The sequence below is a fragment of the Epinephelus moara genome, chromosome 10, assembly GCF_006386435.1.
Source record: "Epinephelus moara isolate mb chromosome 10, YSFRI_EMoa_1.0, whole genome shotgun sequence".
NCBI lineage: Eukaryota > Metazoa > Chordata > Actinopteri > Perciformes > Serranidae > Epinephelus > Epinephelus moara.
The window spans coordinates 19,240,464-19,253,036 of NC_065515.1; the positions used below are offsets into that span (position 1 = coordinate 19,240,464).

General features: G+C 41.9%; 1 protein-coding gene across 3 annotated transcripts in view; it reads right to left on the reverse strand.

The window, feature by feature from the left end:
• The window catches only part of negr1 (neuronal growth regulator 1), a 190,829-nt gene that overhangs the window by 71,439 nt on the left and 106,817 nt on the right, over window positions 1–12,573 (reverse strand). For all 3 annotated transcript variants that reach the window (XM_050055376.1, XM_050055374.1, XM_050055373.1), the window contains exons 4-5: window positions 12,142–12,273; window positions 421–541 (exon numbers count right to left, since the gene is read on the reverse strand). In XM_050055376.1, coding sequence (XP_049911333.1) covers window positions 421–541; window positions 12,142–12,273 — 253 coding nt within the window. The remainder of the gene's footprint in view (window positions 1–420; window positions 542–12,141; window positions 12,274–12,573) is intronic.

Here is a 12,573-nt window from a genome sequence, read left to right on the forward strand (position 1 = left end):
TGCAACGCACATAAATGCAGATTTTCAGTATTTATATCTGACATTGCATTCAATCTGTTATTGACTTTGTCTTTACTTACACAGAGCAAAACTAACTCTCTTGTTTGCTTAAAATGTGTGAAGCAGGAGGAGGAATTGTACAGTTTTCTGCTGATAAACAGCTTTTAGAAAACACAGGTACAAAGTACAGGCAAGGCTTGTGCAGTAATTAAGATGTGTGAAGTGCAGACACACAAGCATCCGTTACTGAAATAATATGTTGTGAAAAACCCCCAAAACATATCATTAAATAAATAAATAAACATAAACAAAATAAAAATGAGTTGAGGTGTTGTTCTGCAACCAAAACATTATGCAGCTGCGTCCAGTAGACGCCAAAACACTTTGTCATGACAGCTCATACAATCAAACTGGGCTCACCTTTTCTCACCCTTGTACCACTCGAATGTCGGAGAGGGCACAGCAGCTGCCTCGCACCTTAGCAGAGCTGTGCGTCCCAGACCAACTCCATGGCTTTTCATCTCATGGATAGACGGAGCAACTGGAGAAGACAAAGAGATAAGTGTCACAAATACAAGTCAAGAGAAACATCGGTGTTATCACCAGCATAAGGACAATCTAAAGGAAATAAGGCTGAAGTCATAATAAGACACTGAGAACTGGTGAAGGAGGGTTGTTGAATTTGAAAATGACAACCTCCGACATCTTGGTCAGTGCACACATTACAAAGTGTAAACTCAACGCTCAGAGTCTGCAGAGGCGGAGTTGGGGAGGGAAGAGGGCATCCATCCCCACAGTTCGAAAAAGAAATGAATTGCACTGCATGGTGATAAATGGCTTAATAGAAGTTCAAAGACTCAATGGCACAGGCAGGTTCTGTGAATGCAAAATGAGGCTCCTTTCATGTGTTGAAATGTGGTGTAAATCTCTTTGCCAGTGTCATGAAGGCAGCCTTACATATGAACGGTTTCTGAAGCAGCCCGGTCCTTTTGTACTTCAAATATTTACTCTGCTTATAGTAACACAGCCTTGAAAGAATTAAATTAATGAATTGAAGTTATATAGACTTACAACAATGGCATTTTGTTGAATACAGCATGAGGTTAGACAAAACCAGTCAGACAAAAAGAAGGAAAAAAATAACCAGCCCTCTTACCATTCCCTTAGTCACATAATGGGGGAAAATGTTTCACTTGTCATAATTGTAATTACTGGCCCTTATCAGAGTAACGCTGAATTCATAAACTGTGGACAAACAAAATAAAATGGCCCTCTTTAAAAGACTGAGGACAAGCTGTGCTTGCTGTAAGTAGCACTTTTCCTCACAGAACTGAAAGCACACAGGGGTTCATGCCCACTGGTATTATCGAGACTGCTTTCCGGCTTCTCCATTAATCAACAGAGGCAAGGAAACAGAAGAACCAATCATAATAAGGCACAGGGCTCAATCTGACATTGTGCATTGTGTAGACTTGGCTTGACTCCCCACAGCCTGACAAACAATAAAACTGCTCTAAACACACAATCAGATACACAGTCATCTGACATACAATACAAGCAAAATTACTTTGTGCCACTCAAACAGCTTCTGATTAAAAGCCTGTGATACATGGAAAAAGCTCGCACTCTTGGGGTCAGTCCTGCAGCTAGCAGTAAATTGCCCAGACTTGTCTGAAAGTTAGATGCGGACTATTTATATTCCTGACAATGAGCGTTTAAGAGCGACCTGTCAGTCTGAGCTGTAGCCTGTATCCAGTGGAAGAGCTTGGCCAAGCGCCTGCAAACCTTTACATCCAATTGCATTTGGAGATGTTCCTAACGGACGACCTCAGTGTGGACTGATGCAGCCTTGGACAACAAATCCCGAGGTACTAACTGGCATCAGACTTCAAACAATGACGAATGAATCTAATGGACATGTCTGAATCGTCTCTTCCTACTGAATAAGACAGCTCTCATGTGTATTACAGGTACATGAAAGTAGCGACGTGCTTTATTATCCTGTGATCCTGTGAAAGTCTGCACAGATAGATGAGGCGTGATGCAACAGATCTGTACGAGGTGAAAAAGATCCGTGTGACCATTTGTACATGTGGCATATGATCATGTAGGAGAGGTGCACTGAGGTGACAGTGTGCTCTGTGATGATGGATGCCCTTCCTCCACCCTTCTGCTGCATCCTAATGAGCACATTCGTATGACTAGTGTATGTTGATTTTCTGTCCTTGCATATGTGTGCCAATTATACAGCCATTTCCTCTCTTTCACGGCTGGGCTGAATAATCCGAAGGACTTGGGACAGTGAATCAAGCGTTGGGTTATGCTGCAGCTTTTCCTGTTCATATATCACTGTATGAAAAGCTGGATGCCATGCTGGGGGGTATTAGCAGACCTTGACTACGTGTCTGTGCTGGCTGTGTGTGTGTGTGGGCGTGTGCATGCTGTCTGTGTGCACCCCTGTGTCTATAAAATACCCAAACTCAAAGCATCAACATTCTTCTGACTCAATCTCGCTTCAGAAACTTCACAGATTGCTTCAGACATGTATCTATTTGGATCACAAAGACATTAATGGAACCCACACCATAAAGACAGCCAGCAAAAATGTTACAGGTCCTTCAGCATCTTTATATAAGAGCTACAATAATCTGCAGAAGAGAATAAGACGGTTACCAAAGCTTGTGATAAAGTAACATCAGTGTTTAGCATTTGACGATGTGCACCAGAGAAGAGCTGTACTGTACCTTAAGAAAAAGACGAGGACAAGCAAAGAAAATTGCAACAGTGCTCCTCAGCACAGAAATATAAGCCAATAGCAAGTATGACAAAATCAATGCAGTATGCGGACTGACAGAAGCTTACTGAATCCTTGTAATCCTCCATTGGTGTCATTGTGCGGGGGCATTGATTATCTGAAGCCTCTGAAAGCGCCAGGGTGACCTGGCTGTCGCGCTGTACAGTTGCTAGGACAGTGGACATGGTAGCCAAGGCAGGTGTGTCAATACTTGAAACCTCACTCATACAGCCACTGTCTTTCATGTTAAAACTGAGAACTCAAAACCACTGGCAAACTGTCTGTCTAAATTTGCTCCTTTCATGTAGCTCTATTTCATATTTGAAGTTGGAGCATTTTGATGTGTTCCCTTTTATTTATTACCAACTGGATCAGCACTTGCCAAAAAGAACACTGTGCTTTCTTCATTAGACTCAAAGGATTTCCTATTTCTGGTTAACTTGGATTACTGTCCTCTATTAGAAGTTGGTTAAAATCCTGGCAAGAAAAAAATGATTAAAACAACAAAGGAACTAAGCAATTACTCTCTCTTTATATATTTAATATCTTGCTGATCAACAAACAGGGCGGCACAGTGGTGCAGTGGTTAGTATTATCCCCTCACAGCAAGAGGTCTCCTGGTGCGAACCCAGGGTTCTGTGTGGATATAAGCTTGGATTTTCCCCGGGTACTCCAGCTTCCTCCTGGGAACTGTCCGTTGGTCCGACATCCCATTGTTCCGACCATATTAAACCCACTGTTCCGAAGTCCCGTTGTTCCGAAATCATCATGATGCCCTATGGTTAAGGTCTGGTTATGTTTAGGCACAAAAACCACTTGGTTAGGGTCAGGAAAAGATCATGGTGTGGGTTAAAATGAAAAAGAAAGTGACAAACACATAAGCCGTGAGCCTGCTTTGCCTCAAGCCTTTCCCAGCTGACCCAGAGCCCGTCGCGGTGCACCATCAAGGCAGAAATACGCCCGCCGGGAGCCGTTCAGCACCGCGGACCGTCGGACTAATGGGATGTCGAACCAATGGGCTGTCGGACCAATGACATGGACCCCTTCCTCCCACAGTCCAAAGACATGCAGGTTAACTGGTGACTATAAATTGTCCGTAGGTGTGAATGTGAGTGTGAATGGTTGTCTGTCTCTATGTGTCAGCCCTGTGATAGTCTGGTGACCTGTCCAGGGTGTACCCTGCCTCTCGCCCAATGTCAGCCCCTCTGCGAGCCCCAACAGGATAAGATAATGGAAAATAAATTAATGAATGATCAACATACATCAACATGAGTCAGTGTTTTAGTAAAAAGAACCTTAACCGAGACCAAACCATGACCAACCCCAGAGTATATCGAGACTGAGAGAAGACAAAGACCAGACCAATGCAAGTCCATACTGCATGAGAGTAAAATGTAGGTCATTCAGATCATTGGCACTCTTAAAATTGATCTAAAAGTTCCACATCACCATGAAATCACAAACAGAAAACACATGACTATTCCTCTTCATTCACCTCTTTTATTGTAATACTGTATTTATGTGTGTCTCTATAGTTGTACTTTGAGAAATGTCTTGTGAAATAATCGAGAGGCATTGCTGAGGTGAGTTTTATGTGTTTTCTAGAAGCCAAAAAATACAAACGCTAACAAGCTGAAATCAACTCAACCATCTCTATTCAACACTCCTTTTTTTGCACAGACAATGCAGTTAAAACCCCGCAGTCGTGGTCTTGACCGGTGTTGAAATTAAATCCCAAGTCCTCTTTGTCTGAGACCGAGACAAGAACAGGCAAAATGTGGTTCATTCCGAGACGAGTCTGAGACCTTCAAAAAAGGCAGATACCGAGTACTTCAACACTGATATGAGCATAATAAGCCATCCGTCTCAGTGGTGTAACTATGGAGTGGTAACTTTGAATATAAAGCCAGATTTCTCCTCAAATGACCCAATGTCAGTACAGGCGTATGGGTCATCTATCATCATCTATCTTATCAAGGGCACCTCTCATAAAAGTTTACCAGTGTAGTTTCTGTGCTGCAAATGAATTCAAAAGTAGTTCGGGGCCTAGTAATTGTCCTTTTCACTACCACCAAAGTTATACAATTGTTGCAACATGTTGGAATAGAGAAAAATACCTCCCATAATTCTGTAGGTGGTCCAAAATGCTCCGATTTTATATGCATATCAATAATATCAAGTCTTTCCAATTTAGATCCTGGCACTGGGATCCGTTAAGACAGATCACAGCCATAAAGTCCACTCCAATCCGATAATTCCAATTTCAACATGCTGACGCCTTCTATATCATCATATATTGTGCAATGCACCATCAGGATTTCCAGAGTAATGCAAAGTAGTGCACTAAAACTCATGAAGGCCCAATAATCCAGGTAATTTAGTGTCGAGAGCATGCTGTGGTGGTGCTGTAAATCATGCCTGGAGTCATGGCGACTCCACCAGATGGGGGTAAGGGGTTGGGTCCAGGAATAGCACAGGCATGGCAGAGAAATGGGTGCTGTAAGACCCCGTCGGGTGACAAATGGCCAGTTGTGGGTCGATCAAAAACCGACTCCCATTACATCTGCATTATGTGGAGCCTGTCATCAAAACAAAGACGAGACAGTTGTGCACCTCTACAACATACATGAATACAAGCATGTTAATGACGAATAAAATGGCTGACCTTCTCTCCATCTAATATTAATGGACAGGGTTTGTTCAGAGAGCATCGCACCTTAATGTACAGGGCTTCGCTGAGTTGCTTGCCTTAAGCAATCCTCATGTGACTATTAATGATTAATTGGTGTGCTTCAAGACTGAATATGATTTATTTAGCTACAAACTATTGTTTGCCAAGAGAACCCATAGAACGCAAGCTTTTTAATTAAAAGATCAATTAATAACCCTACCTCTCCAGCCAGATTTGAAAATGAGTTTTCATTGCAATTAAGAAATGGACTCATCAGTGCATGACTTATCAGCTTACACACAGAGACACTGTTCCCCACTGCCATCTGTGGGCTTCATTGTCCTGTTTTTTTGTCGGTCAGGAATGGTTCTGCTGCCAAGATTTATTAATTAATTAAGATTTCTATTCAGAACAGCTAGGGAACATTGTGTTCCTTCTTTTTATACAATGCAAGGCATATAAATAACCGGCTTAGTGTGCGGGACTGTGTGGGTCGACAGCACCAGGGATTCAGTCTATTGTCGGTGTTGAACGCTAAATGGTTAAAGGTACACAAATCCCCACCTATCTGACTGAGTTCACGTGTAAGATGGTGGAGTTGCTCCAGTGAGAGCTGCACCACAACCAGGACACACGGAGACATCTTTAATGCCACAGGAGAGTTCAGTATGTCACCCCCAGCCGTGTAAACACACATAACATCCACATTACAGACACTTTGATGTAAGCCTGCCATGTTCAAGCATTTGTCTTTTGTCAGCTCTATAAAGTCATTTTGATCAGTCACGAAAAAAAAATTGCAGACCAAGCTAAAAGATGAAGTTGCTGTGCGTCAATATGTTTTGAAACAGTACTAGCGAGAACATTTATTCTGCAGAAGATCAAGATTCCGCTCACTTATTCATGCCCCGCGTGCAGTAAGGAATCCAAATAGCAATCAAGACGAGAGCTTTGGAGAGATGTAGAGAGATGGATTTACATCCAAACAGCTCGAGGGTACTGGCTTTAACTCTACTTAGGATTGGATCAGAATCCAATTCTAGGAAGCCTTCTCTTTTGAATTGTAAGCCACAGTATTTCAATGGATACTGCAAACTGTCGACAAATGCTCAGCTGAGACTTTGCGCCTGATGTTAAAACACTCCCAATAATAGATTTCATTGAACTGTGGATCAAGATTTACTCTACTTTTGATCTATCCAAACACCGCACTGAGGCACATCTGGACACACACACACTCACGCGCACACACAATACGTAGGACATACCAATGTAAATGCTGTGTAGACCTATGCAGATGTTACGCTGTGTAATGACTCTTAATAAGAAATGCTAATACAGTGCAAACATGCTCACACTCCACTAATAGTTGTTTACTTTCTTGTCAGGACTTGACATTGTAATACTGGGGGGGTCATGGAGATGTGTCTCCTGACCACAAGTAAACAGTTTTAGCCTCTTATTTATCTGAGATGGTCATGACTCCCCAGAACAACTCTGTCAGGGGAGTGAGAGGGGCATGTTGTGGGTGTATCTAACAGGGCAGGGCTTGAATTCCAAACAGGCCCAGATGATGGGAGCTTTAGAGGGAAAGGCCGGGCTGGAGCAAACAGAAGACAAGGTGATGTAAAGAATGTGAAGTGTTCACAGTATGCCCCTGCATTTCAATTACCCAAAATCTATCAATACTATGGCTGTAATTGCTGACAGCACTTCTAATGTGCATGCTCATAATTAATTAAAAATGATCACAGTTTTGTTGGCCAATTACTGTAAGCAGGAGGAAAAAGTGAGGTGCTCTTCTTTTTATAAATATGGCCATGGTGGATATGTGAGCAGAATTCACAGCTGCAGGGTACAGGAGGAGGAAGGAGGCGTACAAATGGCTGGCAAACTCGGAAGCACACAGGGCAAAGCTTCACTCTGCAAAGCAAGTGAAACCTTGCCATGAAGGAAAACAAGTGATGTTGAAGAGGGAGAGCCGCCTGCGCCGGTTCAAACCTGAACCTTACATCGAGATAGGAAGGGACGAGATCATACAGACTCTCTGAGGAAAGAGTGCGAGAGAGAAAAACAAAACAAAACAAAGTTGAATCTGGCGTGTCAGAGGTACCCAATTAAAGTTCCAGATGTGTGATAAAGACCATGCCATTAATATTCTGCCTCTAATGGTCAAAATGCGGCTGTTACATAACCAGTAGCTTCATATAAAAAACATTTTGCATCAACATAGATAAAATAGAGACAGCTTCCCCCCAAAAAACAGGCTCTTCCTACTCTGCCTCAATAATTCAAACATCTGTGGTGCTAACATGGCTTCGACTGATCTGTCTTCTTTACACATTTATTTTCCTCAAATTGACTTGTGGCAGCTTTGCTATTATTACAGGACGAGAGATGAAGAGACGATCAGAACATCTGGCGCAGTTACGAACGGCTTTAGCTTCAGCTTTGAAGCATTTGAAACAGTGACGAGCAAATAAAATGTAGCACGACAAGGCAGTTGGTTGTCTGTGTACTTTCCACGTGTGACTAAAGTTTGTGCAAACTGTCAAATCCCATCTTGCGTTATGATGCTCAAACTCTGTGGTGTCACTCATTCAATTAGGAGCAGGAGCAGGCAGCTCTCTCCGTCTTAACAACACTGAAGGTCAGACGCCTTCTGATTTCTCAGCTTGAGAAAGAATCAGGTTTTTATTATTGTTTTATGTGCATGTAGTTAGTAAAGGACGCCTTCATTCTACAACAAGGTGGCTTCATTAATTAATCAAACGCTGGCTTTTTATCTCAGGCGGAGGTTTTCCACGGTTGTTTCCTTCTCATTCATCCCTCCGACTCAGGCACCTAGATGTGATATTTATGCCTTTGAGTCACACTGTGCAGTGAGAATTTCAGCCAATAACCGAACCCACCTGCAGTGAAGATGAATATGTAAATGTGAAAAGTAGGTCAGAGATCAAATTTCATCAGGTAAAATCACTGCTGAAATATCCTTTTGCCAAGCGGGGCTTTTCAGCCAATCTCATTCCAGCATCACCCTCTGGATGACTGCCATCATTCAGGTTTAGCTCATAAAAGTATCCAGTCGTCATTCATTCATCACCGGAAGTATAAAGGCAGGAGACAAAGGCAGGGCCAGGCATTTAATTAACACTGTGTGATCAATGTAGTCTTTTGAGCATGGGAGAAATTCAAACAGAGGTTACATGTACTGGACTTAACACTTTGAAATAGCGGCACAATGACAACGCCGCAGACCTTCTGCCTCTAACTCATCATATCATAGAAAGCCAAATGGCAGGCTTAGTATTATAGAGGGCCTGGTGTTATTAAAACTCCAAACATGCTAGAGCTTAATTTTGTTTTCATTACTTTGGTGTGCTTATTTTAATTAGTGGCCCTAATCTGCAATTAGCCCAGAGGTCAACTATACTCTTCGCTTGAAAAAAAGGAATTGTTTTGAAAGCAGAGAGAAATTGTTTGGACATGTATTTAATTAGACTGTTAACCCATGAAATGTCAGTGTCACTCATTCCTTTGCTGTCTTATAGAGCGATAAAAGAGAAATAGTGCAGGCATGACTGATTGATGTTTATGACTTAATTTAATTTAACTGCCATTAAAAAGAAGGATACTCTGAGAGGAGCAGTGCTGATACTCTGATGAGGTCAGTGTACGCCCTGATAGCCTCTTACACAATCTAACGTCGGACAAATCTGAATCTTTGGAAGAAAAATAGTCTCACCCTCTTTCATCATTCTCTGTAGTAATTTTAAAAGGTTATTTACCTAAAAATCTGTCAGATGGCGCATTTCACTGACAGAGTAAAAGTGACACCTGCAGAATCTCCCAGGAGAACCTTTACGAAGTTCAGTGGCTGATTTTGTCAGCCGAGTTAAACAGCTGTATGAGCACGTGCCCATACAGTGTGATGTTTTTAATAACGTTCATTTCTCACTTCTTGCTGTGTAATTATCCTCTCTTGTTTGAGTTTCTGTGTCAGCTAACGTCTTTATCTTAATTCAGTGTTTGGCATACTGAGCCCTCATCAATACCCCCCGCTCCTGGGCGCGTGGTGAATATAGCTTGATGTGTGATAGGACAGCATGGATGATACAGTGGATTGGGATATAGTCCAAATGCCTCTCTTTTTCCTTCACAGAGGGAGAACTGCACCGGGGTAGAGAGGAGGCAGTGAAGAGTGGCCACCAGCTGGCCCTGGCTCTCCCTGCTGTGGCCATATCAGCCGCTCCAGTGGACAACTTTAATTCATTTATTCTGCCCCTTATCTTTGTAAATGAGCACATGTCACAAGTCGCCACGAAGAAGGGATGAGGCAACTTTCATGGAAAAATACAGGCATCACGAAACATGCTTACAAAATATTTTGAGAGCTGAAACACTGACTATTTAAAGCAACATGACACGGGGTACTGAAGTTAAGATTTTTCAAACAGCCGCCTCTCCATGCCATTTGAAGGTCTTGACAACCGAAGTTGCTTTGTACTGCTTTAATGTCAGCGACATGTTTTGTTTATGCAGGTCTCACTGTTGCGCAGCACTTCAAATGCTAAGCAGCAGCAATAAAACACAGCACCTTTCATGTGTGAGGTGCTCGTGAGGACAGAAAAGTCTGACTATGGAGTTTTCATGTTGGCCATAGCTCAAGCAGGACGTCAAGAATGATGATGAAACATTTATGAATTAAGTGGGAGGGAGCTCTGGCTTTTTACACTATGTGGAGACACAGGCTGCTAAACTAATTACTGCAGACAGGTTTTGAATAAAGACTTGTCAGGATGACATGGTAGATGTGAGAGCTGCTACATGAAGAGATCTCATGTCCACTGGAGATTCATCTCAACTGTCTGCCTGATATTATCTTTAATGATAATGATTTACATGCTACTCCATGGGTTATATTTCTCCTACCCCTCAGGTTCATGAAATCCTTTAAAAACCCCATCGGATTATTTCAGAGATGTATTTTCATAGATCTTGCAACAGGCTGTTTTACTTCCTGAAAAGAAACACTTTGGAGATAATGGTTTCCAATGGACATCGACTGTTAAAGTGTCACTTTAGTGTATTCACTCAGGATCCTACTGCGCTTTTGATATAAAAAAAAAGAGTCTTTATTTTCTATATTATAATCCATAGCATTTCCAAGAAAGGCCACTGATGTGTTACAATTAGACTGGGTGAGATACAGAACCTCAATTTCTCAGTCCAGAAGGCAGAAGTAATGTGTGCGAGTTTATAGCCTATACTGTTACCTCCTTTGTATAAGAGACATTCTCCAGCAACTGAATCTCTGCTATACGTAAAGGATTATGTAAAATATTATACTAAACAGACTCCGTAAACAGTTTTCATAAGCCAATTTATAACATACCATTGAAAAATTATTAAAGGAGTCGACAAAAGATATCCGCACAATTCTCCTCTGCAGTACACGTCAATAATGAAGAATAAGTAACTGGTCAATGACAGGAACAGCTCTGTAGCTCTGTCAGCTTCTGATAACTCTGGGCAGCGGGCAAATACTGCCTCAACACTTGACAAACTACAGCATACTCCCACCCAAAGTACAGCTCCGGTGCTCAGGCTGTGGTGACTTTGCCTGACAGCAAAGGAAAGTCTTCTTAATCAATTCACTCAGTTTGGATAGTAAACCCACATAACCCCGCTGCCTGGCTTTAAAATACGCCGTCTGACTATGACATGCCTTATCAATCATTGTGAATATCTCCTTTGTTCTGTAGCACAACGACACTCCCAGTTGTCAAAGCACTTTTTATCCTTGAACCCGTGTCTCAGTAGAGCTATAAATAACTGGCATCTAAAACTCCACTCAGACCCAGCTCATTAGAGGCAGGCATTACACAGAAATAATGGCCACAAACTCGGTTTTCTAATGAAGGCAAAATAAAAGCTGTCTTAACTCAGAGAGGTGGAAATATAGTGAAATTATTATCAGGCTCAAAGTCCAAAAAAGGATAGTTAAATCATCAATACTTTGTATGAAATAAAATAACTCAATTTCTTAAAACTTGCATGATTAGCTTTCAGGATATGACTCAGTAACTGGGCCAGGAGGCGTGTTTTTTTCTTTCACTCTTCCTCTCCCCTCTGTCTCTCCAGCCGACTGCCTGATAAGCTTTGCCAAAAGTGAGATTTAGCACAGGGCATCTACGCAGAAACCTCCATGAATAACAGTAAAGCAAAGGAGCACTTTTAAAAGAAGAGGGAATGGCAATAATTGTCAAGCACCCATTCCTGCTCATACTTACGAGTGGTGATTTCCATGTGACCACGACAGCTAAAGCCCAGTATCATTCATTAATGCCCTGGCTCCTCATTACTGTCTCCTCACTCTTTTGAAAGACTCATTACCTGCATAATGGAATAGTGCTTAGAACAGTCAGACCTTTCCTTAGTGTGAATTAATCACCTACATGCACAGACAAAAAGGGAATTCTCACATTAAATATTAAGAAACTTCAAGCTCCAGCTTTCTACTTTTTCAAACTTCTGGAAGGTGTACTTTCTTGAAGTGCACCGTCAGGGACATGACACTGGTATCATTGAAGACTGCCCCGGTGTCTTTCATGTGTCTGCGAGGCCGGCGCGGAAAAAAGAAGGGAAGCAAGGAAGAAGAAAGAGATATACTTACAGTTGACTGTGACTTTTACTGCTTTGGTGTCAGGAGAGGCGATGTCATTTAAAGCGCTGCATTCGTAGTCTCCAGCCTGGTCCCTTGTGATGCCGGTGATGTTAAGATATTCTCCACTGTCATACTTCCTGGCTGGAAATAGAAAAATGGAGGCAAAGAACTTACACTGTGACTACAAAGAATACAAACAAAGCACACAAACACACAACCCAACACACACACATATATGCATATATATATATATATATATATATATATATATATATGTGTATAGCTCTATGCTTTCTGTAGCCTATGGTTATTGTGTGGAAAGCCTTCATTTGGAATACAAAGTTTTCAGCCTGAGTAGAAGACGCAGTATTGTCCTGAACTCCTGATTACCTTCCTAGCATTCTAAAATAGCAGAGGATTAGCGGTGCATTGATCCATTTA